The sequence below is a fragment of the Equus quagga genome, chromosome 17, assembly GCF_021613505.1.
Source record: "Equus quagga isolate Etosha38 chromosome 17, UCLA_HA_Equagga_1.0, whole genome shotgun sequence".
In the NCBI taxonomy this organism is placed as follows: Eukaryota; Metazoa; Chordata; class Mammalia; order Perissodactyla; family Equidae; genus Equus; species Equus quagga.
The window spans coordinates 41006818-41034482 of record NC_060283.1 but is presented as its reverse complement, the minus strand read 5'-3'; the positions used below and the strand labels follow the sequence as shown (position 1 = coordinate 41034482).

The window sequence follows — 27665 nt, the reverse complement described above, 5'->3', positions numbered from 1 at the left end:
AAGGACCCACAACGAAGAATATACAACTATGTACTGGGGAGCTTTGGGGAGAAAAGGAAAATAAAATAAAATAAAATCTTTAAAAAAAAAATATTAGGAGAAAAATCTCATTATCACAACAAAAAATGAAATGCCTAAAGTGAAGGGGGATCTATATGAAATTTTTGGGATATCTATGAAGAAAACTATGAACTTAATTGCGTGAAAAAATAGTTAAGAATGGAGAGTTACCATGTTCTTCAATGTGAAGACTGATGGTTATGAAGCAAGATAATTCCCCAAGTTAAATTACCATAGTGTTGGCCAGAGAATATGTCATAATTGTAAAAAGTCAACTTAGGGAGCTCAGTAAAAGCCTTACATGCACCTACTATGTGAGTGACATCACATCAGTGGGGAAGGAGGAACGATTATTTACCAAGAGATTTTTAGACAATTCATCATCTATTTTTTGGGAAGACAATTTTGATAATTAAGCTACCCTTTATGAAAGTAAATCTGATGGAAGAATGAATTAAAAGCATCACTTAGAAGAACATTTATATGAATATTTATCAGACCTTTGCATGAGGAAGCAGGCTTATTTCCATCCCTGTCAAGTGATGGAAAGAAAAAAACCTTAAGATAAATGTGTGAAAAAATTTTCCATGGTGGTGGACAAAGGGTTAATATTTACCTCCATATAGTAAAAACTCAGACAAACTGGTAACTGCCATTTATTAGTAAGTTCCTCCTAGGCTTTAAATGCTACTCTGGGCATTTTATTCATGTTAAAATTTTAACAATCATCCATCATTTTATCAGTAATTGAGACTGAGAAGGTAAATGTTTTGCCCAATGGTGTCGGTCCACACCTCTACTAAATAAACTGGGCAGATTCAGACCTGAGTCTGAAAAGAGCTGGTGCTCTCAACCCTTAAAGCATGCTGTTTTTCAAACAGGTTAAAGGCTTAAACACTGGGTAAGTGAATAGTCAGTTCAGATAGTGGCTAAATAAAAGAAATGCAAATAAACAATGAGGGAGGACTGTTAAATAGATATTTTTAAAAGTGGTAGTGCTTGTGCTCAAAGGGATGCCTTAAGACACAAGAAAAGGCATTTCATATACTGCCCATTGGGCCTTTCTGGGAAATAGTTTCGTCCGATATATATATCCAGAGTCTAAAATGTTCATTTCATATAAGCCAGGGAAAAATAATATGTACTTATTTTTTTTGTCCTTACTATAAGACATCTCCAGTGTCTTCAAAAGAAAAAAAAACCTAGCTACTTTATTGATTGTGGTGATGGCTGTGCAACTTGGTGAATATACTAAAAACTATTGAATTGTGTGCTTTAAATAGGTGAATTGTATGGTATATGAATTAAATGTGAATAAAGCTATTTTAAAATATCTAGCTGTTTTAGCTATTGGATAGAAGAGGGTAGAGTTTGCTTCTCTGAATCTTTGAGTTGTTAAAGATATTCAGACACATTAGATTCTTCCAATTGACGTCACACTGATTTTATTGGTACAGCCTACTTGATGCAGCATCGTAAGCCTAAAGAAGGTGGAGTTAGTGCTGAGAATATCCTAGTGGTCAAAGGAGAGAGTTGGTAGCCCAGTGAGGTCATCTCTTAGCAGAGAGCTCGGAAGTGTTAGAGTTTCAAGGTTTATCACAGTCAGTCTTAAAACCCCATACTTGGGTTTGAGGAGACACCTTATACCTCACCTTCTTTTAGAACTCAGATATGCACACAAACACAATCTCCCTGCTGGTTTTCCTTTAGTGTCCCACCTTGTGAGGAGTGTATGAAGATGACTCTTGCTCTCCAGGGCCATGCGTGAAATGTATTTTTTATCATTTTCAGAAACAAGAGTGCATAAGCCAACGTAAAATAGTTCAGAGGTTCAGTAGGAGGAAAAAAGCTCACACTGAGATATTGGTCAGTTGGGGAAATTAGATCAGTTAGCTCAGCCCGTTCTGATCCTGACAGCAATGAGCAGGGTGAGATGAGTCAGGATAACATTTAAGGGTATGCCTCTAGGGGACCTGGCAGCTCATTGACCACCTGGCCTGGAGCAAAGAGTAGTTGGTAGGGGGTTGGAGAGTTACAGTTATTCCATGATGTGGGCATGTTCCTGCATAAACCTAGTAAATTGTAGATGTTTATTGATTTGAAATACCAGATATTGCCAAGAGAGACTTATTTTCATCACCACTAACAAATACTTATGTGCAGGTGACCCTGCTAGGCCCTGCTGTAAGTGGAGGGGCTTTGCCCTTGCCAGGTCGGGCGAAATGAAAGAGTTTACATGCACAGAAAAGTTGGTTGTTCATCGGGGAGGCGAGATAAGCCACAGTTTAGGAGAGGTGACCAGGTGTCCTGGTTTGCCAGGGAAAGTCTGGGTTTATGCCCATTGTTAGTGTGTCTGCCTTCACTCCTCAAATTGTCCTTGTTTGGATGATGAGTTATATCATGTAACATTTAGTAATTGCAGAGCCAGCTGTTTCTTGACCGCTTCCTCTCATTTTTTTTGATGCTTAGGGTGCAAGGCTGTCTGTGAGATCCTTGGGTGTCTTCCCCTAAGGTAACTTGATTTTGAGGTGCTAATTCTGGCAACTACTGGTCATTTGGAACCGAAAGAGTTTTCAGTAGGTTGCCATGACTTTTCTCTCTGAATGGGAACTGTGATGCTCTAACTTTAAAATGTTCTGCTTTGTCTCAACTCACACTCTTGAAAGGAGAGATTCTAAATGTAAACACCTTGTTTTCACCTGAATTCCCTCTTTGATTTGTAGCTTCTGAGGAACTACTCAAGAAAGAGAAGTTGGGGAATTATAGTTTTTAAATGGTTGTTGGATGCCGTATAACTCTTAGGACTGTCTAGGGAGATGATATACCAATATTCATACACTTACACAGTATATTTATGTAGTCTTTAATTCTTAATACTTACCTTTGCATATTTCTTCCAAGTTTTAGAGCAACTGTATCCAAGGGAAAGATCAGGACTTTCACAAGATTGTCTTGGGAGTTCAGTTTACGATGGCCAGGAAAAAACTATTTAACTTGCCCTTGTTTATATAATCTTGAACTTTATTCTCAATTTGTGAGAATAAGCCGAGTTACCTGTTTTCACATTTTCATTTTTTTTTTTATGTTTCTTCCTCTGTCATTTAATGACATATTTCAGATCTCCAGCCCCAAAATTAGGTTTTCAGAGTACGTGGAAGAATAAAAGGTGGTGCCACTCAGTCTCCACGAGGCCAGAGTGGGCCCTCTGCGAGATTAAGAGAGGAAGTGTCTGAGCCCTGCCCTGCAGAGCTGCCTTTCTGGGGCAGAGCACGGGAACAGTGACGGCCAGAAAGTAGCCCCTGGTTTACCTGGAACTCTCCTGTTTCTTCCAACAAGGCAGGGCTTTAGTGAGAGTTTATCCCAGGGAAGAGTCAGTCACTCAAGGTGTGGGAAAAGGCAGAGATGCACCTGGGCCTCACCAACAGCTAGAACCAGGAACCAGACTCCATTATGACTGTCTATTTGCTGCTCTGATTCTCTGCTTCCTCCCCCAGTCCTCTCTGCAGACCGGTTTCTCCACCTGAGAGAGAGCCTGGCCACTTGCATTTCGTGAGTGTTCTTTCACACTTCAGCCCCTTGAGAGGTCTCCCTGTCCCTGTAGGTTACTTTGCTGGGGCCAGCAGAGGTATGGTTCCTGTAGGACTATAGTGCCTCCCATTGGAGCTGTGGTAATGGTGTATGTTGGGGGAAGGAGATGGTTCTGGGATAGAGAGTGACCTATGATCTTCCCGACTATGAGGATTGTTGGGGTTCTTACCCTCTTGTCTGATTTGTTTAGTTGTCCAAGATATAAGTTCTAACGATCTTCTTGGTTTTTTTTCCTGCCCTGAGGCCATATATTCCTTCTTATTGTGTCCTTTGTCTCTCATTTTAGCCTTAAAAGTAGGCTCCGTTTTAGCTCCTTTGGCCATAGATATCCTCAAGGCCCAGAGGAGTGTGTAAAGGACTAGCCCAGAAGATCCCCAAGGAATTCCATCCCTGTCTAAAAAGTCACTGCACTTAAATTCACTCAACAATCCCGGAAATACAGAAGGAGGGACTGAGTGTTTGCTACCCTCAGGTGGAACATTGTTCTGCTTTGTCAGCATGCCTTTAGTCTAAACTGCCAGCATTTGTTGATTGGCTAGCATTTTGGTTTATCTCCTCGTTCTCATTTACATTAATGAGGTGCCCTTCCCCCATTGCCTCCCCCACCCCCCTCACCCCCAGGCATCTTCAGTTGTTTTCCCTAATTTCCCAGAAGAAACTGGAGTAGAGTATAGAATAGAGGTTTGGAAGTACAGCTCAGCTATTAATTTATGAATGATATTTTTTACACTAGTCGAATAGAATACGTTTTGTATAACTGGTTAAAAATATTTTTCTATAAGAGCAGCCATTTAGACCTTAATGTCTGTAATGCCTCCCACATAATAGGGACTTGAAAAATATGTTCTATAAACTTGAAATATTTTTGTTTATCCTTTCTTAGCAGAAAGGAGAATAACAGGGATTAAACAGGCACTGCCCGCTGGGGTAGGCCCTCTTTGAGAGATGGAGGGCCGTGGTGACCATCTCTCACATTACAGAGGAGGTTGGGCCATTGGTATTCATAGACAGAAATCATTTGACTCTGAAAAAAGAAGATGGTAATAGCGTATTTTGCCATGGAAATAGCGTATTTTGCCATACACCATACATGTTGGTTGTGTTGATACACTTTCCCCGTTTGCCTTTATTTAGTATTCTCTCTCCAGACAGATGTCTCCTTAGCAGTGTTACCTACTTCCACCCAAGCAAGAAGATCGACACACTGGATCTTACAGTGTTTAACAGATGTATCAGGGTGGTAAGGTTAAAAGCCATACTCTCATGCTAAAATTAGCTAATTATTTTTTTGTGTTCCTTGCCTTCTATTTTAGAGAAATGGAAAAAATTGGGGATATCTTTCCTTCTCTGTTCTTCCCTTTTCTGTCGCATCCTTCCCCTCACTCCAAAGAATTAGATAAGGAGCAAAGGAAAAATAAAGAGAAGTGATTTTGGGGGCAGGTTTAGTACACAAGTAAATGCATGCTTTTTTTTTTTTTTTTTTTTTTTTTTGAGGAAGATTAGCCCTGAGCTAACATCTACTGCCAATCCTCCTTTTTTTGCTGAGGAAGCCTGGCCCTGAGCTAACATCCATGCATATCCTCCTCTACTTTATATATGGGACGCCTACCACAGCATGGCGTGCCAAGCAGTGCCATGTCCGCACCAGGGATCCGAACCGGCGAACCCCAGGCCACTGAAGCGGAACGTGCACTTAACTGCTGCCGCCACAGGACTGGCCCAATGCACGTCTTTTATACTAGCTCGATGGGGACCACACATTTGGTTTGGAGTAGCCAGAACAAAGAAGAAAACAAGATGAATTTCAAGACTGTGTTCATGAGGTGGAAAACAAACGAGCTACTTAGAAGAAGCATAATTTTTCCAGGAAGTGAGACCCGGTGGATTCTTTATTAGTGTGGACTCGGGGGTCCTTAGTACAATTCTCTGAATTCTCTGTAGTGTCTGTAATGGTGAAGTACTTGAGTTCAAGTTTAAGACGTCTTAGTACAAGACATAGGGCGTGATGTTAGGCTGGAGTGCAGTTGAATTAAGTCAGTGCTTTCCTGGTGCTCTGGAGCTTTGGAAGCCGCCCTCTGTAATTATTCGTACCACTGAACTTTCTATTAAAATTGGGTACCAGAGAAGTCCAAGGTTAGAGTTTCTCATAACCCCTCTGCTTTAACAGTTAGCTGGGCTGGTGGGCAGCACTAACACCTGCCTTTGAAAAGTGAAAAGCTTAACTGGGACTTGATTTTATTTCATTTATTTTTTATTTTTATTTTTATTATTATTATTTTTGGTGAGGAAGATTGGCCCTGAGTGAACATCTCTGCCAATCTTCCTCTATTTTGCATGTGGAATGCTGCCTCAGCATGGCTCCGTGAGCTTGATGATGATGTGTAAGTCTGCACCTGGGATCTGAACCCGTGAACCCTGTGCTGCTAAAGCGGAGCTCCCGAACCCGACGACTATGCCACCAGACCAGCCCCTTGATTTTTTTAATTTAATAATTAGGGCAAAGCTATTTAATAGTAGTTAGGACAAAAAACAGCAAACAAAACTAGTTTGCTCTGTAGGGCTTGATTTTAAATCTAGTTGTATAAATTGACTTGGAGCCCAGGTCAGTGTTTTCCTCAGAAAATAATTCTGTGTTCAACATGCAGACATGTTTAATGGACCTTGTATTATGTCATAAAGTAGTCGTTTTAAAAAATTTGTTAAATTGCTGACACAGAAGCCCAATATAAAAACCTGATAGGAGGGAGGTGTTCGGGCTGGAGAGGAGGTGGACCCCCACCTGCTCTAGACTTCAGAGCATGATTTTAAAGCCACTGTGAGAATCAGTCATCCTAGTCTGGAAAAACTTCAAAGCCTGCATCACTTTTATGGAATGAGCTCCACCTCTGCACCCGCTGCTCCCAAGAACACGTGGAGAAAACCTAACTTTAATTAACATTAATTTCCTTTTTGAACCACTAAGATTCTGACAGTTTGGCAGTTGATTAGCAGTAACTCCAACATTTGGGAGATCAAGTTAAAAACCAGGAAGGTAGATTTTTGAGACCTGCACAGAAATGATAGTCTCTGTTTGTATGCCATTTTGCAGATTACAGAACACTTTCACATATATTTTGTTTAGCTGTCACATTCACTTGTGTTAGCATTCTTCTGCTGAAATAAAGGAAAAATGAAATCCTATGTTTAGAATTTGTATAGAAGGAAAGAAGTTTTTAATGTAAGTAAGTGTATCCATTGTAGCTCCTCTGAATGTTTTGGGGCCTCTACCTAAAGCTTTGTATGTTCCCTTGGTTATAAGCTGCTTTTGCTGTACATTTTACACACAGCTTTCAGATTAAAAGGCAAGTTTTCCATGGTGACTATATTGTGATGTCAGCACTCACCTGGAAGGCAACACTCCATGAGGCATGGAATGTTCTTTGAGCAGTAAAAGAAGGCATGTGATTATTCTGTAAACAGCATGTGGGTTTACAGTGAGTTTTTCACCTTCTGCCTTCCTTTTCACTCGATACTTTATTACCCACCAGAGCTTGGTGGAATTACAAAATAATTTTTGTTTCTTTATCATAGTTCAGATTGTTGCATAAAGCTCTCCAGTCAATTGTAATACATTTTCTGACTCTTAGCCAAATTTTTCCTGTCGACACCACGCAGCTCAAGAAGCATCTCCTCGGTTGAAGTCTGAGGCCTTCAGCACACAGTGCTGACCCTCTGAACTTGCCACTCATATCACTCATTTGGGTTTTTCATACAGGATCTGGTGGCAGATGTTAGTCTCCCATTGATTTCAGTCTTGCTGTGTGTGTGTGCCTTGTCTCCCAGCTGTGTTCTAAGTCCTGGAACAACTCCCAGTGTATGTGTACTGCAAGATGAGACCACATCTTTTGTCCACGAGCTGAGTTTTGGATGTATGATTGGGAACTTTTTTCCTCCAAAAGCGCAAGCAAGAGCTTTTACATTGGATCATGCCAATCACTTGACAAATAAACTTCAGTGACTTCCTCTGAGATGAAATGTTTTTTACCTTCATTATTTCATCTAGAATTTTTCTCTCAACCCAGCATCAGGCCTCCATGTGCCAGTTAGGGTACTCGTATGGAAGGGTGGAAAGGATATGTTGACTGGTTAGAATTCTCAGTCATCCTTGGGTTAAAAGTTCTACGAGATCCTCTAAAGGGCCATGTAATTGTGCGTTCTGTGACTCTAAATACTTCTGCTGGAAAAAGTCTATTTACACTAAATACCACCATACAATGGTCTTTGAGCAGTTTAAAAAGAAAACAAACCTTCAAATCTCCAACTATGGTGCTTCGGCTCAGGCTGGTTTTGTGGCGTGTTTGTGCTTTTGTGGGCCTTTGGCCAGAACAGAAATAGCAATACTTGGACCTTGAAGGAGAGTGATTTTCCAGGTTTACATCTGATCCTCTAGAAATAAGTTTTAATGTTGTAAATTTAAAAAAGGAAATTGTTGCTTCAAAATAATAGTTCTTCGTTGGAATGACTGAAAAGAAAAGATGAAGATCATTTCACTGTTCATAGGTGTAACTTTTTAGAACCACAGCATTTTCTTACTTTTTCAATCTATCTTAATTCTTTCACACGAAAATAATTTTCTGAAAAGGGTTTCTTTAAAGTTGAACTTTTTAAAAATTTTCCCACTTGTTTACAGTTCAAGTTTTGAATCACACATTGATTTGAAGGAATTATCTTTTTAAAAGAGTGAGATTGACTATTTGCTTTCCTTATTTACCAAAACGTGGGTAAGGCTGTGATCTTTGTCCATGATCATATGGACTGTGTTTACACACCCTTGTGGTAAAGTGAGGAGCAAGTTTATCCAGAAGAAAAATGGATTTATAATTTCATCCTTTGATGGTTTCACATTTTCAGATGTGGACACTGATTAACCTTTCGTATTATTAAAATACAGTTCTAATTTGTAAAGAAATGGTTGAAATTCACATTTTCTGAAACTGATTCTAAAATTATGATAATGTAACTCTTAATTCCTTAGAATAAGGGTGGATAAAATTAGAGATGGCAGAACCATATTGATATAAGACCTTTCACATTTTCGTGGAAATCAGCTAGTAAGTCGTGTATTAAAGATGTTTCTAAATAATGATTTGTAATATGTAACTGATTACAAATCTTAGACCAAGTGGTGAAATCTTTTTGCCTTGTGATAATTTGAGAAGTTTAGCATTGTGAATAAGATACTATCATAAGTAAAAGAGTTACTCAGATTGATTATAAATGTGTTTTACAAACTACAGGTCCCATGCTATCACTTGGCTGTGAAATCAGCTTAGTGGGCTGTGAATAGCATTTTAAACAGGAGGGAAGGAAGGGATCAGTGGACTTGGATAGAAGGAAATAGAATAGAGAATATTGGTGTAATTTTACATAGTAAAGTTAAGTGCTGTTTGGTGATACTTTTTGTGTGTGTGATACTCATTTCTTATATATAAATATATGTGTGTCATGAAGTCAGAGAAATCTGTACACCATCGCTGCTAGTGGTAGTGCACTTAGGTGGCCTGGTGGCCTTATGGTTGTTTAAATGACTGTACCCACAGTGCATATTTATGACAGGCTTTAATTGGGGAGCTCCAGTATTTGTACTTTTAACAGGGAGTAAAGGAAGACCTCTGTGACTTGATCAGCTTTGTAGTTACAGGAATCTGGTAGGGAAAGCTAATAATTCACTGAATGAGAGAATCAAGATCCAAGAAAAAATTTTAAATGTCATACTCTATGCTGAATCTAAATCAGAAGCAATTTAATAGGAATGATTGTTCAGTTCTGCAGGTCTGTCCCAAAATGCAATGGTAAACGATGGGTGAAAATGTGGCTCATATATGTAGAGAAGATGTAGATCAATTAAATTGCTCACTAGAAAGCAGCCATGTAATGACACTATCAAAACTACTAATGGAGTTTAAGACAACATTTATGAAATATATGGATAGGTAGTCTTGGCTGATCAGGTTACATATGGTATGGAGTCCAGTTTGAAACACCATACCTTTTTTTTTTTTTTTGGTGTTGAGGAAGATTTGCCCAGAGCTAGCATCTGTTACCAGTATTCCTCATTTTCCCCTTTTATGTAAGCTGCTTCCACAGTGTGGCCACTAACAGACAAGTGGTGTACGTCCATGCCTGGGATCCAAACCTGGGCTGCCGAAGTGAAGCGCAGCGCTCTGAACTTAACCAGTAGGCCACCAGGGCTGGCCCTGAAACCCCACACTCTTGAAAGGGATGGTGACAAGCTGAATGCCTGGAGAATAATTGAGGGGGTTCTCTTACTGAGTCAGCTCCCCCAAGATTCAGCTTTACCTATAACAAAACCACAACTGGATACATTTTATAGGAATTTGGTTGCTAACAAGGCTAAATGTAGTGCAGATTGAATGTGAATTTATGGCTCTTGCTCCCAGACAGATCACAGGCTACTGTAGTGATGGTAATTTATATGTTAATGTATCTGATTGGACTGTTCAAAATGCTTTGAGCTCTCTCTGCATGACGTCTCTCACTTCAATTTATGATCCTGCGCCGCATAACAATGTTTCAGTCAACAACGGTCCACATATACGATGGTGGTCCCGGAAGATTATTAACGTGTAGCCTGGGTGTGTAGTAGGCTATACCATCTAGGTTCGTGTAAGTGCACTCTGTGATGTTCACACCAGAAAGAAGTCGCCTAATGACACACTTCTCAGAATGTGTCCCTGTTGTTAAGCAACGCATGGCTGTACTCCAGTCGTGGAGGCCTCACTGCTTAGGACGTGAGGATACAGATCTATCACAGAATTTTCCTATCTGATGCCCCTGAGATTGCTGCCTAGGTTGTATGGTATGTTCTGTCAATTCACTTCTAAATCCTAGTATTTGCCTCTGGCATGGCTTAGACTGAGATGAAGTCTAGGAATGAGAAGTCTGTCATGGTATCGGTTGAATCCATTTCTAAAAGGTGTGTCTATAAATTAATTTTTTAAAATATCCTCAAATCATAGACCTATAACTTTGGAAAATACCAAATTTACATAAATTTATTTAATGTCATACTTATTTAATATGTATTTAAATATAGTTACCATATATAAAGAGTATATTCTGCCCCCCCCAAAATAATTTAATTAGTTGATTAACTGAAGAAAGGTCATGAATTCATGTTACAGTGGGTTTTTTGATTAACTTTTTTCCACAACTAAGCAGTGCTGGTGTGAAAGTTGCTACACTTTGTCAAATTGGATAATGTAGTGAGGTTTGTTAAAATCGATTTTACTCAAACTTATTTCAGAAAAGGATACCTTTGTTTAATTGTAAATAATGTCTGATATCTATAAATAAGAAATCTTACATTCGTATTCAACATCCAGTTACAAGCCTGATAGGAAATCCAGAATTCACAAAGAAAAAGATGATAGGCAAAGCTATGAGAAAATGAAAACTTTGTACATTAAGTGACAAAGTTGAAAGTCAAATGGCAAACTAGAAGAACATATTTGCAAAAAATATGAGCCAAAGGGATAAATATTCGTAATTCTATAATGTCCTTCAAGTCAATAAGAAAAAGGTAGACTCTGAGCCCAGTAGACTAATGGGCAGTAGAGATGTACCAACAGTTTTACTAAGGAAATATAAATGGATAATAGACATGAAGATATATTCTTGTCATTAATGATCAACAATTCAAATCAAAAGAATTAAGTTGATGAGGGATGGGAAGAGGAAGAGGCCAAGAAAATAGCATTTTTAATTCGACAGATTGGTAAAAATCAAAAGGATTAATCGGGTTTAGTGTTGCTTAGCTAATGAGGAAATGGCTGCCTTCATGTGCTGTTGGTGGTGGTGTAAATTGGCATAAGCTTTGGTACAAGTTAAGAATCTTCAGGTTTTGACTCCCAGATTGCTACCTTACCTGAGTCACTCAGAATTTCCTTGGCTTTTTTTGCTCTGGTATCTGGTATACAGAACATTGTGTGCTCTTTTTGTGGCCAGCACAGCCCTTTATGATGAAAAATTGCTTTATTTGGTGGGCAGGTCAGGGATCATTTCTTCAGTTTTTATAAAGATGAAGAACTGACACTTATGTTCAGTGACTGTCCTGAGTCAGATAGGTCTGGCTAGTAGAGAGAAAGATAAGGGACAGCTGGGCTGATCCTTAAGGCAAAATAAAGCAGGGCAGGTCCTGCACAGAAGGGAAGGGACGTGTAGTAACACATTAGAAATAAGACCCAAAGCCTATGACCTGAGTATTTTTGCTGATATAGTTACACAACAGCCTGTCCTTTGGAGAAATGCTGCAGTGACCCCCTGCTGACTCAGAAAAGAGCTGTGTTGGTCCAACAATTTCAGCTATGAAGAAAGTGTGTCTTTAATTTACTTTTATAATGAATTTGAAAAACATTGTTAAAGGCATATTTTATGTGGAATTATGGATACAAAATTAAAAGTTTTGCCAAGCTATGTTCATACAGAAAATTGAAACCTAAGGACGTGGACCTTAATTTTTAACACTTTATTTGTAGTATTATTAACCTGATTTAGAACTTGATATTTATTTAGTCACAACTAGAAGAAAAACATTTAGAAGAATACGCCCATTCATGGCAACTTACTTCAGTCCTGAGCAAACTACCTTTCTTTGAAACAAGAAAAGACATTTGAAAACTTCTACTGGGGCCACTGCTCAACTGGAACAAATAACAAATATATAAAGAGCAAACTTTTTTATGCAGAAGTCAGAAATCAAGTTAGTATGTGTGTGTATATATATGTTTGTCAAGATTATTTAAACTTAAAAGAATGAAGTAATAGAGCTCTGATACATGATACATTAACTCCTGAGAGTTTCTTAGCTGTGTTCAGTGTGGTTAAAATACTTCCGATCATATCTTTAAGTGAATTCTAAAACTGTTTAAGTGGTTGTGTATACATGCCCCACCTTGTTCCAGAGAGGATTTAAGGCAGCTTGAAATATTCTGATGTACTTAGTTATCATAACTTTAGTCTTAAAAATCCATAATGACTGCTTGGTATGCTGAAATTACCACAGTAAAACTTGACACTAGTAGTATGATTCTTTCAATTAGTGTTGTGGTTTAACATGAGCTTCCTGTTTGTAAAATTAACACACAGCTTTGTTTTTACCAGAGCTGGTGCTTTAAAAAATCCTGGTAAAGTTACTTTTGTCTAAAAATCAGCTACTAAAGCAGAGCCCTGTCCTATAAGCAGGTGTCTCTTGCTTTGTTGCTTGAATAAAGAATGAACTATACCATTAGAGCATATTTCATAAGCATTCATAATTTGATACTCTCATGTTTAGTGTGAGTAAAAGAAACTTTGAAGGATTAACAGAAGGCCTGTTTTAGAACACCACCAAGTGAAGTTATTTCTAAACATCATGTTTACTAAGCTCATTTCATTAAGTACTTGTTCTGTAATTCATTCAGAATAAAAGCTATTAAGATAGGATTTTTTGTTCTAAAAATTTAAACTTGTGAGAATACTATTAAAGATAGATTCACATAAGCATTATTTAATACTTCAGATGACAAAAATGGAATTTACGGTCCGTATGACATATATAACAGTTACCTTTGGCATTAGGATCTAGTGGAGAATGTTCCGCTAACAGTAGTCTACCCTGACCTACACCTTTAAATTCTGAAAATGTTAAGAAGATGTGAAGTCTCTGAAAATCTCTTTTTAAAAAATGTTCTGAAAAAATGTAGGAATATGCCTAAAAGAGTTTTGTTTTAGATGAGACCACGTTTTCCCAAAGGATGAGTGGATGGAGAAGCTGATCGTCCCTCAGGCCTGTGCCTGTGTTTGGGACACTTGGTTGGAACTGGAAAGTAGTAGACACTATTCGTAGCCCAGCTCTCCATGCAGCGCATTTGTGAGATTTAATAGAGAAGGAACTTGAGTTGTCAACCATGAGCAATAAAGTAAGAATCCTCTTAAAAGCTATGAAACAGAGGTGTAGGCCAGTTTGGGGGGTTTTTTTGAGGGGGTAAAGGAGCATTCAAGGGTGTCTTTTTCCTATTTATTTAACTCATAATCTTAGAAATTGCCTTTTGCCTATTTGATGAGAATTTAAAAATCAGTGTTCTTAGGAAGTCACTCAGGGGCCAGCCCTGGTGGCCTAGTGGTTAAATTAAGGGTGCTCTGCTTCGGCAGCCCTGGGTTCAGTTCCCAGGCATGGACCTACACCACTCTGTTAGCTGCCATGCTGTGTTGGTGGCCCACATACTAAAAAAATAGAGGAAGATTGGCACGGATGTTAGTTCAAGGCAAATTTTCCTCAGCAAAAAAAAAAAAAAAAAAAGTCTGAACATTTATTTCTGGTTACTATGTTTGCTAATTGAATCATACTTTTATGTTTGTACACTTTTGTAATGCTTGATCTGTATATAAGGTGACAGGACAAATAAATACAGAGAGTAGAATTTGGAGTCAAGAGATTTGCCTTGAATCCTGATGCATATATTCAACATGAGATCTCAAGGCCAGCCTTTTATGTGAATCCATACAGGAAGTATTTACCATAGGAGTTGGAGAAAGTGAGCAGGGGTAGTTTCATGGATAGAAAGTGTTCATAGACATTGAATTAGAGAATACACATCACAATATAATGCCCACATCATTGGTGCTATTAAGTGCATTCTAACTTAACATTAATAAAAACAGTCAATTTGAAAAAAAAATCCAAAACAGGATGATTCTTCACATTGTGCCACAGTCTTGGGAACCCAGATCAACCCTTTCAGTATTCCATCTTGGTTAATTACACGAATCCATCACACTGTAGCCAGAATTTTGCTATGTTTATATTCATGGCACAAACAGCCTACTGGTGGACAAATTAGAGTTGCTCAACAAGTATGGGTCTGGCTCTGTAGGTGCTTTCTAGATTTCCTGTTCACCTACCCTCCCAGACCATCTAGGTAGGGGCCCCTGATTTCTACCTGGTTTCAGGTGAAAACTTTCTAGTTAACTCCTGGTTATTTATGTATCAGTCATTTCTGTGGCCTTGTTTGTTTGTTTTTGTTTTGAGAAGTCTTTTTTACTTCCAGTCAATAGATGTGTCTGGAGTCTTATGCAAAGCAGCATGCCAAATGTTAAGAGCATCTAACATGATGGCGAATATTCAGGAAGCTGCTACCAAGGGGCTTCCTGACTAGTTGGGGGTGATAACATATATAAATAATAATAGCACACAATAAACAAGATTTTAAAAGCTTAGGAGTGTGAGGAGGGGGATTTCTTTTACTGTGGGGGTCTTCGTGGCAGAGCTGGTATTTAAAAGCAGAGCTAGAGATGGGCAAGACTTTGGACAGATAGAGCAGGGGCTACCCATGTTGGCATTGCCAAAGTTTTCCAAGAATTATTTCAGAGAGGGCATGACAAGTCAGCTGTAGGAGGCATTGCCCATATACCTATTTCCTCTATAGATATTCTTTATCTTCTTTGCCATCAACAGATAAGTTTGTTTATTGAATTGTACTAGACAAAATGAAAATATATGTAGATTGGAACAGTTAAGAAAAAGAGCGACACACTGTAGCAGAGGAAGGGTTTTAAGTCAGAAACCTGGATTAAGGTGGTCATTTTGCAGTTACAGATACATTTAACTTTGAACGTTTGGGCAAATGAGGGAAAAAAGCAAAGCAGAAACACAGTGGACATACCGATTAAAAGAAACATACCAATTCTTCAGAATTGAAACTTTATTACTAATTTTTAAAAATTATGAAAATACTCAAGCATGTACAGATAGACTCTAATATAGTGAATTTCCAGCTTTAACATTTATTCATATTTTGCTAGCCTTGTTTCATCTATCCCCCCTGACCTTACTCTTAGGGAGGGGTCATACTAGAATATTTTATAGCAAATTCCACATCACTCTACTTTAGTATGTGTGTCTAACTGATCAGGACGTTGTTACATATCTACTACTTCTGTTATAATACCCAACAAAATTAACAGTAATTCCTTAATTATCATACCTAGTGTACAATTTCCAACGTATCTTTTTTATTGTGGTTTATTTGAATCAGGTCCTGAGAGGCCCATATATTTCACTGTCTAGTGAGTCTCTTACCATGGAACGTTCTTTGCTGCCTTTTTCCCTCTTCTTGTGCTATTTGACTTGTTGGAGAAATGCACTATTTGTCTAGTCAAGTGTCCCTTGTTCTAGGTTTGACTCACTGCTTCCTTGTGATGTTGTTTAACTTGTTTCTCCATCCCCTGTGTTTCCTGTAGATCGATAGATCTAGAAGCTTGGTTAGATTCAGAATTTTTTTTCTTTCTTTTTTAATGAGAGAAAGGAGGTCAAATATTTTTATGGATGGAGCTTTGTACTTCCTATTGGATCATGTCATGAGACACATTGATGTCTGGTTGTCCTATTTTTAGTGATAGATCAGTGTGTTCCAAGTTGTCAGCTCCAGTGTATCCACTATGAAGTTCTCCATCAACATTTCACCTACTGGTTTTAGTGGCTGTTGGTGATTGTTTCACGAAGGATTACAAAATGGTAATTTTCTGTTTTTCTTTCTACATTTACTAGCTATGTGAATCTTCTATAAAGAACTTTCCCTTATCTGTTTGATTACCCTCAAATACAGGCTATACAGAAAAAACAGGATAAATGTGCCTTCCTTTCCGTTTATTTACCAGCTTTTAGGATATTGAGCTGTTCCTGTATAGTCCAAGATGACCAATGAAATTTATTTTAGTATTATAATTTTTTCATGGATTTTAATGTTTTACTTATATTAACTATATGATATATACTTATTGTTAGTAACTATACATAATAATTTGTATATCATATATATGCACATATTTAATTTGCATGTCAGTTTCTTGTGATCATTTTCCTTATTGTGTCCAAATTGTACCATCTTAGGCCTGTGGGAGCCTTTCAGATTGTCTCCTTTTGTCTTTCTTGGCATGACCACATTCATCTTTGCTGTGAGGTAAGATGTCCCAGGCTCATCTTGTATATTTCCTGCTCCTTCATGGAGCCCTGGTTCTTTATAGTGGGAATGATCTTGTGGTAATTTTTTAAATAGCACTTTCATAAGCAGGAAAAAACAGTATTACACACACATTGTAAATACTTAACCTTAAGAAAAATTTAATATACATTTCACATTCTCACTATCCATTATTAACTTTTGATATATGTTTTTTCTTTTTGGTAAGGAAGAGTGTCCCTGAGTCAACATCTGTGCCACTCTTCCTCTGTTTTGTATGTGGGATGCCACCACAGCATGGCTTGACGAGCAGTGTGTAGGTCTGCACCCGGGATCTGAACCCACGAATGACAGGCCACCGAAGTAGAGCGTGCGAACTTAACCACTACACCACTGGGCTGGCCCCTAACCTTTGATATTTTTTTTCTTGATCAGCATATGTATCTGCATATATAGATCACACATGAGATTATAATATATATTTATGCACCTTTGTATCTAACGTGTTTTCACTTAGGAATTGTGGGCATTTTTTCATGTCAGAAATCTTCAGAAGCATTGATTTTAAATGACTTCACCATGTTCAGGTATATTGTCTGAGGATTTTGCTGTTTTCCCTTTTTTCCACCGTTTTGAGTAACTGTTCACTTGCCATCTTGATACGTAAATGGTAGAGAAGCAAGTTTAAACCGGCTGATACATAAGGAACATATTCATTGTAACATGGAAGATACTAGGTAACCTAATAGATAGTAGATTTGGAGTCAAAACCTTGCTTGGAGTCCCAGCTCTTCCACTTTACTAACTAGCTTCATGGTATTTGAACAAATTGTCCAATACTTTTGAGCCTTAGTTTACTCATCTATAGAAAAGAAAAAACTAAAACTTCTCTAGGAATGAAGGATCAGAAGACTTCTACTGTTTCTTTGAAGATCAAAAGAAATAGTTCACTCATTCTAGAAATATTCTAGATGTGGCACGCGCTGTTCCAGATTCTGGGTATACAGCACTGAATGAGTGAAACCAACGAAGTCCTTGTCTTCATGGAACTTGTATCAATAGAGAAGGGAGCAGATAAACGTATGTCAGGGTGTGGCGATAAGTACTGGAGGAGCAGTGAAGCAGGATAAGGAGAAGAGAGTAGGGGGAGGTGCTGTTTTGGAAACAGTGGTCTGGGAAGGCCCTATTGACAAGGTGTCACTTGAGTAGAAGTGTGAGTAAAATGAGGAAGGAGCCATGGTGCTTTGAGCTGCGAGCTGTCTGTGAACAGTGTGGGGAAGGTACTTAGGCCTGGCCCTGGACTGTTGAGTCCAGGAAGTGTGGCTGAAGCCTAGAGTAGAAGAGATGACACCAGAGAGGAGTAGGTCCCAAGGAGCCTTGTAGGCCACGGTCAGGAGTTTGGATTTTATTCTCAGTGAACTGGGAAGTCACTGGGGGAGGAAATGAACAGAGAAGTGACAGTGCTTTGTAAACTGTAAAGGGTAGTTCTACTTGAGAGACCTTACGTTTTTTTAAACACTGCTACTAGTATTACACCACTCCAACCATCTGGTTCACCATCTAGGCTATAAAAGAATTTTAGTATGACTTCTGCATAATATCCAGTGTGGAATATCACTGGCCACTGAAAGTCTAGTCAAGATTTATTAATTGCAAAACACACTGCAAAGTCTGGTATGCACTTAAACCTTAGCTTTTGGTTTTGCCTTGGTTGGTGAGGAGCTGTGTATTTGGTAGCTTTGGTAATTGACCAGATACTCAGCTGCTGCTTCAAACTCCTCCTGGTTTACTTTACTGGAGCTGAGTGATTGCATCTTATTTGTGGCTAAGAAGGGCATGTATCCTGTCCATCCAAAAGCTGAATCAAGACTTTTAGATAGAGATTTAAAAGAAGAGTAAGATCACTCATTTTATATTGCTGTCCAGTCTGTTTAGATACTGTTTTTCCCATCTTGGTTGTGGAAATAGTAGTCATGCATCAGATTTTAGAAGCAAAAAAACCCCCACAAAACTACCCTTTACTACTATTTCTTGGGATTTTACCCTATGCAGATACTGTGCTAAGCACTTTAAACACATGTAATTTAATTCTTAGACTACGTTGTGAGGTAGCTATCATTTTTCCCATTTTAGAGCTAAGGCATGGTGAAGCCAGGATTTGAACCCAGGCTATTTTTAAAGCCCATGTAATTAACTGCTGTGCTTTATATAATTGCCCTGCACTGTTAAATCGATAGTCTAGCACTTAATGCAGTATCTGGCATATTGTAGATATTCAGTATTTATTTTAATTAAGTAACATTAACCCTAGAAGCAGGAGATTAGGTCTCAGAGCCGGAGTATCTAAAAAATGTGTTCAAGTGTGTACTGCATTTCACCCTTGCCACAATTGCTTAATTAAGTACCTTAATAGTCCTTGTGTGCAAGTCTTATTATTGTATGTGGGGTTTTTTGTTTGTTTGCAGTTTGCGCACTTGACCACCAAGTTTATGAGTCAACTCTAACAGGTATGTTAGTGTAGAGTCTCATGAACTCAACTGTCTAGGAATGTGTTGTCATTCAGCAGCTTTTCATTATTGTCTTTAAACACATACACCCACATCCATACACACCAGAATGTTGTCTTCTTGAGAGCAGGCGCTCTTGATGCCTTAAGTTTGTGGCATATAGTGAGCCCACCGTTGGTATTTGAGTGACTAAAAGTCGTAATGACTGGCTTATGGACCATTTGACTACTTTTCAGTATTTGTCAATACATAAATGAATAGTTAGTTACCATTAGGAGTGTGTCGCACAAGCCAAAAGCACTTGGATTGTCTAAGAAGGGTAGTACCAACAGTCCTGACTCTAATGACATAACAGAGCAGTGATTTGAAGTTTTTGTGCTTTGTAAGATGGATGTGATCATTTCTAGTATCTCTTGGTCTCCATCTGTTTCAGAGAAGAGAGTAGGCTCCCTGTGCGAAAGACCACAAATATAGAGCATGTAATAAAAAGGAGAATATATACCAAACTGTTAATACCAGCTGTCTCTACAAGCTTTACAGGTGATTTTCACTTTCTACCTTATGTAGTCCATTAAAGTTTGGATTTTGCACAGTGAACAACGTAATCATTTTTTAAGAGCCAGAAGTTTAATTCTCAGTGACAGACTTAGAAATAGTAGATAGACTTTCATTATTCTGACCCTTCAATCCCTCCCAGCCACAAGGATATAGAAGCCAGCAGAAGGCTATGCTTAAGTAAACAAGAGTACAAAAAGCAATGCTTTTTTTTAAAATGATTTCAACAGTTAATAAATGTCCCACTCATTGCAACAACTAAATTTTCTAGAATATCCCCTAGGGGTGATATTGGCCCCATTGACAACAACTGCCCTGTGTGGAGAATAGTGAAGGTCTTCACTTGATGTCTGTAGGGATAGAGAGATTCAGAACGTAGAATTGACTGAAACTGTGAACTGATGATATATGGAAGAGTTAAGGAGTAGAAAGAGTCTGGTATGATGACCAGGTTTTGTGATTGGGTGAACAATGGATCCATTCATCGTGAAGGGGAACTTAGAAAAAGAAGCAGGACTTGGGGATGAGGTCTGAGTTGCCTGGAGGATATCTATAGGGAGCAGCAGTTGACATGTAGGCCAAATGGTTGGGGCAGGAGATAGATTTCAGGTTGTTGAAATTGCAGGTAGATGAGATCACTCAGACAGAATATAGGGTAAGAACACAGCCAAGGATGGAACCTTAAAGGACTCAACATTGGAGTAAAGATGAGTCATTGAATTAAATGCAGAAAGAAGGGCATTTGGAGAGAGAAGAAGATAATTAGGGGAGAGCAATGCATGAAAGCTAAGGGGGTGTAGAGTGCTAAATGTTCGTGCAAATTTAGCATGCAATTCCATAAATGTTAATTTTAATAAAAAGTAGGATATTAAATTATTCCCTGCATTGTCCTTTCCCAACCCCCCAAATTTTCAAGTTAAGTTTCCCCTCCAAGGCTTCTTTATCTTTTGGATTTAAGCATACATCACTGATTACCATCAGGAGCAAGTTTACCCCTAGTTTGAGAGATGAGGTATGGGTTTCCACAGCCCTCTTTAGAATCTTGACCATGGCTGGCTTTATCCCAATTGCATTAATAATTTTGGCTCAGCCCAAGGAATCCTGCTGAGGTTTATTATGAACCAAATTTCTTTTTTTTTTGAAGGGACGGGGGAAATTAGTTGTATTTGAATGCTAAATGAATTTTTTCAATTGTAATATGTATCTTTGTCCATTTCCTTCATGAACTCCAGTTATGTCCAAAACATAGATTAGGCAGTTTTGAAACATGATTAAGAAAAATTTTGAAAATACAGAGAAGTTGAGTAACAATGAAAACCCATATACACACCATCTAGATTTACACAGTAAGATTTTTACCATATTTGCAAATGTGGTACTCTGCCTTAGAAGTCGTTGGCATATTCAGGAAACGGAAAGGACATTGGTGTGACTGGACCTCTGTGATAAAGGCCAGAGCCCTGGGCTGTAAGTTGGAAGTGAGTAAAGCCTAGAGCACCATGGTAAGGAGTTTGGATTTTATTATAAGGGCAATGAGAAATTACCAAAGGGCTTTAGTCAGTGAATTCTTCTTGTTCCCGAAAATTCCCCCAAATACTTCTAACTAAATACTGCTGGTAGTAAAGGAGGAAAGGGGAAAAAGAGAAAGGCAAGCAGATTGTTATGGTGAAAGGTGTCTTTTAACCATCTTAATCTGTGCTTAACCATTGCTTCCTCCAGCTTGGACATCTCCATATTCTTGGGATTGTCATTTCCAAAACTCAGATATATACCTACGTGTTTCACATCCTTCAGGATCACAGAGCGGACCAGGCCCTTTTGAAAGCACTGTCTCCATGCCTGGGAGAAAGCAGTGAGGGCTGAAAAGTCCACTCTTAGTGGTTCCTTTGCCGTCAGCATTTGAGCCTTGTTGGAAGGTCATATGTTGCTCTGTGAAGGGATTAACTTCTGTGGGTTTTTTGTTTTTTGTTTTGCTGAAAATTTGCTCTGAGCTAGCATCTGCTGCCAATCGTCCTCTTTTTGTATGTGAGCTGCCACCATAGCATGGCCACTGACAGATGAGTAGTGTAGGTCCATGCCCAGGAACCAAACCTGGCTGCTGAAGCAGAGTGCACCGTGTTTAATCACTAGGCCACCGGTGCTGTCCCTTAACTTGTTTTTTGTGAGTAAGGATTAACGTAAGGGGACTAAAGCAAGAGTTGAAGCATGAAACTCAACTCTTTAAAATGTAGTTTGTATTTGGTTCCAAATCTTCTTGTTCCTCTTTGTTATCACTAAAATCGATGAATGATTCATAAAATCTGTTCAGTCACTGTATTTTTTAAAAAATAGATCCTGAACACAATCATCAGTTCTGTTGAGATGACCATATTTTTCCTAGTTTCCTATAGATTTAAGGTATAAAATGTTTAAGTTTCTTGATAGTAAGCAACTCTAGCATTCTTGGAAAAAGGCTGTTTGATTGTTTAAAAAAAAGGAATAAAATAGAAATTTTTACCTTTGTGTGTATGCACGTGTATGTAACATTAAGTTGTTGCTTATAGATCTTGATCAAAGTTTGAAAACACTGCTGGTTCTATGGGCTCTAATTTTCAAAGTAAAATTAATAAATTGGCAGTCTTACTTTTCTCTGTCGTTCAGCCTTCCATTCAAATGTTTTATGGATAGTACTCTTTGTGTATTAAGCATAGATTGTTTTATATCATCCATTGATTTCTTTAAACTCAGTTTTTGTGTTTATCAAAGTTATACGTTTGTGGGAGCTGGCCCTGTGGCCTAGTGGTTAAGTTTGGCCCACTCTACTTTGGCAGCCTGGATTTGGTTCCCTGGTGGAGACCTACACCACTTGTCAGCAGCCATGCTGTGGTGGCAACCCACATACAAGATAGAGGAAGACTGACACAGATGTTAGCTCAAGACAAATCTTCCTCAACAACAACAGATTATACATGTATATAATTGAAGGAAGCAAATAGTTACAAAAAGGGCTTGTAAGAAAAAATACTATCCCTTTACCCTTTTTCTGCTCTCCAGAGGTAACACCTTTCAATTCTTTTGGCCCATTGTTTTAAAATCTTTCTCCACATCTTTAATGAACATACTTATATGACACATCCATGATTTCACCACGCTACTTGTAACATTTGCCTCAGTAGCTGCTTTTTTCTTTATTGTGCTCATTGTAAATTCAGTAACACAATAAATACTTAGTAGCTCTATGCATATTAATTTAACGTGTTTATTAAGAACTTTATTTCTTTTTTTCCTATATTTTCAATTAATTACTTAAAAAGTGGATCACTGAGTGGCATACAACATTGGTATATGATATTTAAGCTTAATACATAGCAAAGACATAAGACATAGAAACAGAAATTCTAATGCAGAAGTTTCAAGGGGTGTTATTTCTTTATTTTTGCCCCTCAAAATGTTAGACAGTTGTGTCGCATAAGAATTGGTGAATTTGAGGATGTACATGAAAGAAATAGAAGGATTTGTTTAATTGCTGCACTCATATGTTAAAATATCTATACAGTTCTTGTCTATGTTTTATAATAAAGTTATATACTTCTTTTTTATTCTTTTATTTAATGATTATACTCTGCATATTAAAACAATACATCATGAAAGAATGCATAAAGTGTGTGTATGAGAGAGAGAGGGCGGGAGAAAATATGAGCATGTCGTGAATTGCTTCGCCACTGTGATCGGATCCTGCTGAGGAGTGTCCACTTCTTGTTTGGGGGTACTTGTTACTAACTGTATTTCCTCAAAGTACAGTCTTATTAGTTTATATGTTCTGCAAAATCTTGGCTGCCTAGTGTACTAATGAAGAGGAAGGATGGTGTCATGCTTCCCCTTTCCTTCGCAGAAGCATTTTGTGTATGTGTCCTCTTCAACAGCTGTGCTCTTTCTGCTATGACCAGTATTTGGTGTGTGGTAGGACTTTTTTAAACCCCCTTTGCCCTGAAGAGTCACTTCTTCCACCGTAGAGCCAGAGCTGAAAATATCTCCGTTGCATAGCACTGTAACACTTCCTGCAAAATACCGTTAAACATTCCCACCCTCCACCCAGCAGTGACTTGGAGCATCACTGCCGTTATTTGCAGAGTACGAATAGGAAGGATTATATTTCAGAGGATTTATTGTGAGTGTGAGTCCACTCTGTTTATGGAGAAGCAACCTGCATTGCTCTCCACGTCCCTCAAAAGAATAGGTTAAAAAGAAAAAAGTAATGGAAAAGAATGGTCCACTATTTGTGTTCCATCTAGCTAGGTAGTCAGAGAGATGATGTAACAGCTACTTGGGAGTCACTCGCCTATAGTTGATCCAAACTTCTCGTCATAGAAAAGATATTTAGAAGTAAATATATGCATTTTTGAATTTTTCCAACCTGTGTTTGAGGAATTTTCCTTTGGTTGATGAAGATCTGGTTTTAATTTGATCAAAAAAGGATTTCAGGCTGACAGGAGGTGAGCTATATAGGTGATACTTGGGTACAGAGATTGGTCAGAACTGACCATATTAAAACATGTCAAGAAATAATATATCTGTTCATGATTTAGTTGTAGGCTTAGCATTAGCCTTCATTTGCACGCTCTTTTCCCCTAATTGTTTATTTGTGAAGAGGTACGCAGATCACTGTATCTCAAACTTTAGAGGAGAAAACGTTCGAATTTTTCAAATGAAGTCTTAGGCAAAGTTCAAGAGAAGTGTTAACGATGCTCTGCAGTGGAGATATTTTATGTTGAGTGGGGAAGATGACAAAGTAGGGTTGAGTTATCTGAGACTTCTCTCCCTGCTTTGGCAGAGGTGGGGAGTAGACTCAGGGGCAGTTAAATAGAAGAATTTGGAAGTCACAACCACTGATCTAAGTGATCGTAAGGTTCTTCTCAAAAGTGGTATCTTTTGGTATCATATGAAGTTGTTTAGTGCCTACAAGTATAACTTCTTTTAGTTTATTTAGTGAAGGAAATTGTAACTTCCGACATGTTCCCAAGTTACTTCTGTTGTTTGTCTTGTTAACTTTGTTTTTTCATGGTGACTTCTTGGAATAGTTGATGTCCTCCTTTTTTGCATGGTGTAAGATTGTGGTTTCTGTGGTTGAAATGTCTTCTGCTACCCACAAAAAATTAAGAACTGCCAGAAGTTCGTTATCGCCAGGGTTTTATCCAGTGAGCTCCTTCATAGGAGATAGTCACATCCAGGCAGAAAGAGCGCACAGTGAAACTGTCGCTAGAGGGATTGGAGGATCTGATGGGAGATTTGTCCAAGACTCCGCCCAGGATTCTCTCCTGCTCCAAGACCCTCTGACTGACTGAAGAGAAGCATGGGTGTGCTAAGGAAGTGTGTGCCCACCAGGGTACTTAGGAGTACACAGCATGACACTGTTTTGAAAAGGAGCATCTGGAGAGGCCTAGATAGTGGGCTTATTGCTAGTGCTGTTTAGCTAAGCTCCTGGCCTACTTTTTGCGTCAGTTTCCTTGACTGTGAAATAGAGATATCTCTTAATTGGAGGTGCAGTGTGGTGATGAAGGACAGTTTGGATCGAGACAGACCTAAGCTGATTTTACCACTTAGTACCTTGAGCCAGTTTCTTAACCTTGTTAAACTTCTCCTGTAAGTGAGAGTAATAATGTCCCTCAGGGAATTGTTTGAAAAGATCCCATGAGGTGATGCTTAGCATGGGGCCTGGCACTATTGGTTGCCTGTGAGTAGTAGCTGCTGCCACCTGCCTCTTCAGCACCAGCATGTTCCTCCTCAAATGGGTGGTTAGGAGAGCAGGTGATAAAAAAGACGTTTCGAAAAGGATAAAGTGTTCTGTAATTCTAAGATATATCTCTGTATTATCATTTCTCATGTATTTGTGGGTTTCCCTGTTCCTCCTGATTTTGAAAGTCATGTAAAATGACTTTCTCAAACACTAGTTTTCTTCCCAAATTAAGAGTTAGAAAGTATGTCTTCTGTTGACCCCACTTTTTCTCACTCATGCCTTGTGCTGTGTCCCCAGGTGAAGCAGGCGGAGTGCAGTGAGGCGTCTGTCGCTGCCGCCATGCCGTTCCCGTTCGGGAAGTCTCACAAATCTCCAGCAGACATTGTGAAGAACCTGAAGGAGAGCATGGCCCTTCTGGAAAAGCAAGACATTTCTGACAAGAAAGTAGAAAAGGTATGTATTTGGCACTAACATCTGTTGCCAATCTTAGTGGCATTTGCTGCTACCTAAATAGAGTTGTCTTCTGTACAACTGTCTAACAAATATGTTTCTAACTTTTTTCTCAGTTTTTCATTTGAGGTTTTCAGGTTTATTTAAATTTTGGGTTTTTTCCATTGTTGAAGTGGTTTGTGTGATTCCTGGAAACAGTATTTCCACCGATAGTCTTCCTGAGGATATATACCTCTCCTGGTTTTCTTTCTGTGTTCCGTGTATCCATGATGAGCATCTCTCTACCCAGTCACCACCGTCCAAAGCCTGTCTTTCATCCCAGTCTGTCTCCTCCCTCTTCTCTGTAACACTATCTTTCACTAAATAGTATGAACCTCTACTTCCTAAGGGGTTTGTGAATTGACCCTGACTTCCATTCCTACTTGACAAAGATCCTCATGACCTTTCTTAGGCAGCAGCCTCCTTAGTGCTCTTTCTAAAACACTGCCCCTGCTTTCAACCTTCAGTGCAGACTCCTCACGTGGCACAGAAGACCCTTTGTGACCTGGTCTCTGCTTCTGTAGGTGAATTTCAACCCCTCTCTCCCTTATTCTATATGCTCTAGTAATCTCAACCTGCCTCTATTCATTGAAAGCAACTAAAGCAAAGAATCAGCTATATGTACTGTTCTTAATGCCTTTGTATCATTCTTCCCCACTCCAATTCCACTTTAGTCCCCATTTATCTTTCAGAAACACCCTATACCTTTATTTTTCCTAGATGGCTTCCCAGAATATTCTCTCTCCTGCCCCTCCCTTGTCCCTTAAAGCAGTTCTCTGCCATTTGGTCACCTCTCTTGGAAATGCCAGGACTGCCCCCATCTTAAACCTGATTTTGTTCATGTTGTATTTTAGTCTCCCTTACTAGACTATGAGCTCTTTGACCCGTGTATCATTTCTGGCTCACCTATGTCCTCCACAGTACCTGACTCCTGTAGGCTGGATGCCGGCTATTTATTGAATGAGTGTTTGATTAGAATGACATTTTCCACCTTATCTTTTCTTTTAGAAGGTTCTTTTCTATTTTGGGTTGAAGGTTAGACTGCTTAACTGCTACCGTATTTTTAAGTCTAAGACTGTGGTTTACCTGTGTTCTTACAAGGAAAAGTTCACCCTCAGTGGGATTAAGATTCGTAATTAGAGGCTATTGAGTTCTTATATCTTTCTGTCATTGGAAGCAGTCTACAGTTAGTAAAATTTTCTGTAAGTCAACTTTACTTTAGATCTTCCATGGAAACTTTAGATGGTGTCTTGCATACCTGTAGGAAGAGATGTGGATAAATGTTACTATGATGAAACTTCTTTTAAAAATGTCTAGCTTAAGAGAAGACAGCTGGATTTTCATATCTGTGTTTGTATTTAATCTGCAGTCGTATGTTATTTTGGGTAAAGTATGTAAAGAAAATCTGACCTCATACAGCTATCTAGTTGGAAAAGAGAGGAGTATTTTAATAGCCTTTCAGATAATTTGAATATTTTTTGATACCACACAAAAATGTGACAGTTGATAGTTTCTTGGTTGTAATAGGGTTTGAAACTATATGAATGAACTGTTCATACTCTGCCCTTTAAAAGGATCTTTTCTCCGTGTATGATTTTGCAGTGTGCATTGGTCATTTAGAAAGTATTGCATCACTGATTTGTACACATCTTCCAAGTGTTGACACATTATACAGTATTGAAAATTCACATCTTTAAATATTACCACTGATCTCATCAGAAAAATCTTAAGTATTGGCAAGTGGTCAAACTTTTC

The 27665-nt window shown here is 38.6% G+C and overlaps 1 protein-coding gene across 3 annotated transcripts in view; it reads left to right on the top strand.

Moving 5' to 3' along the window:
* The window catches only part of CAB39 (calcium binding protein 39), an 83516-nt gene that overhangs the window by 12620 nt on the left and 43231 nt on the right, over positions 1 to 27665 (top strand). Inside the window, exons 1-3 of one of the 3 annotated variants that reach the window (XM_046643444.1) lie at positions 16138 to 16201; positions 16577 to 16646; positions 25719 to 25874. In XM_046643444.1, the coding sequence (XP_046499400.1) occupies positions 25761 to 25874 (114 nt within the window). In that variant the 5' untranslated portion in view covers positions 16138 to 16201; positions 16577 to 16646; positions 25719 to 25760. Of the gene's footprint in view, positions 1 to 16107; positions 16202 to 16576; positions 16647 to 25718; positions 25875 to 27665 lie in introns of those variants that run through there. The other 2 variants (XM_046643442.1, XM_046643443.1) reach the window with 2 other exon arrangements.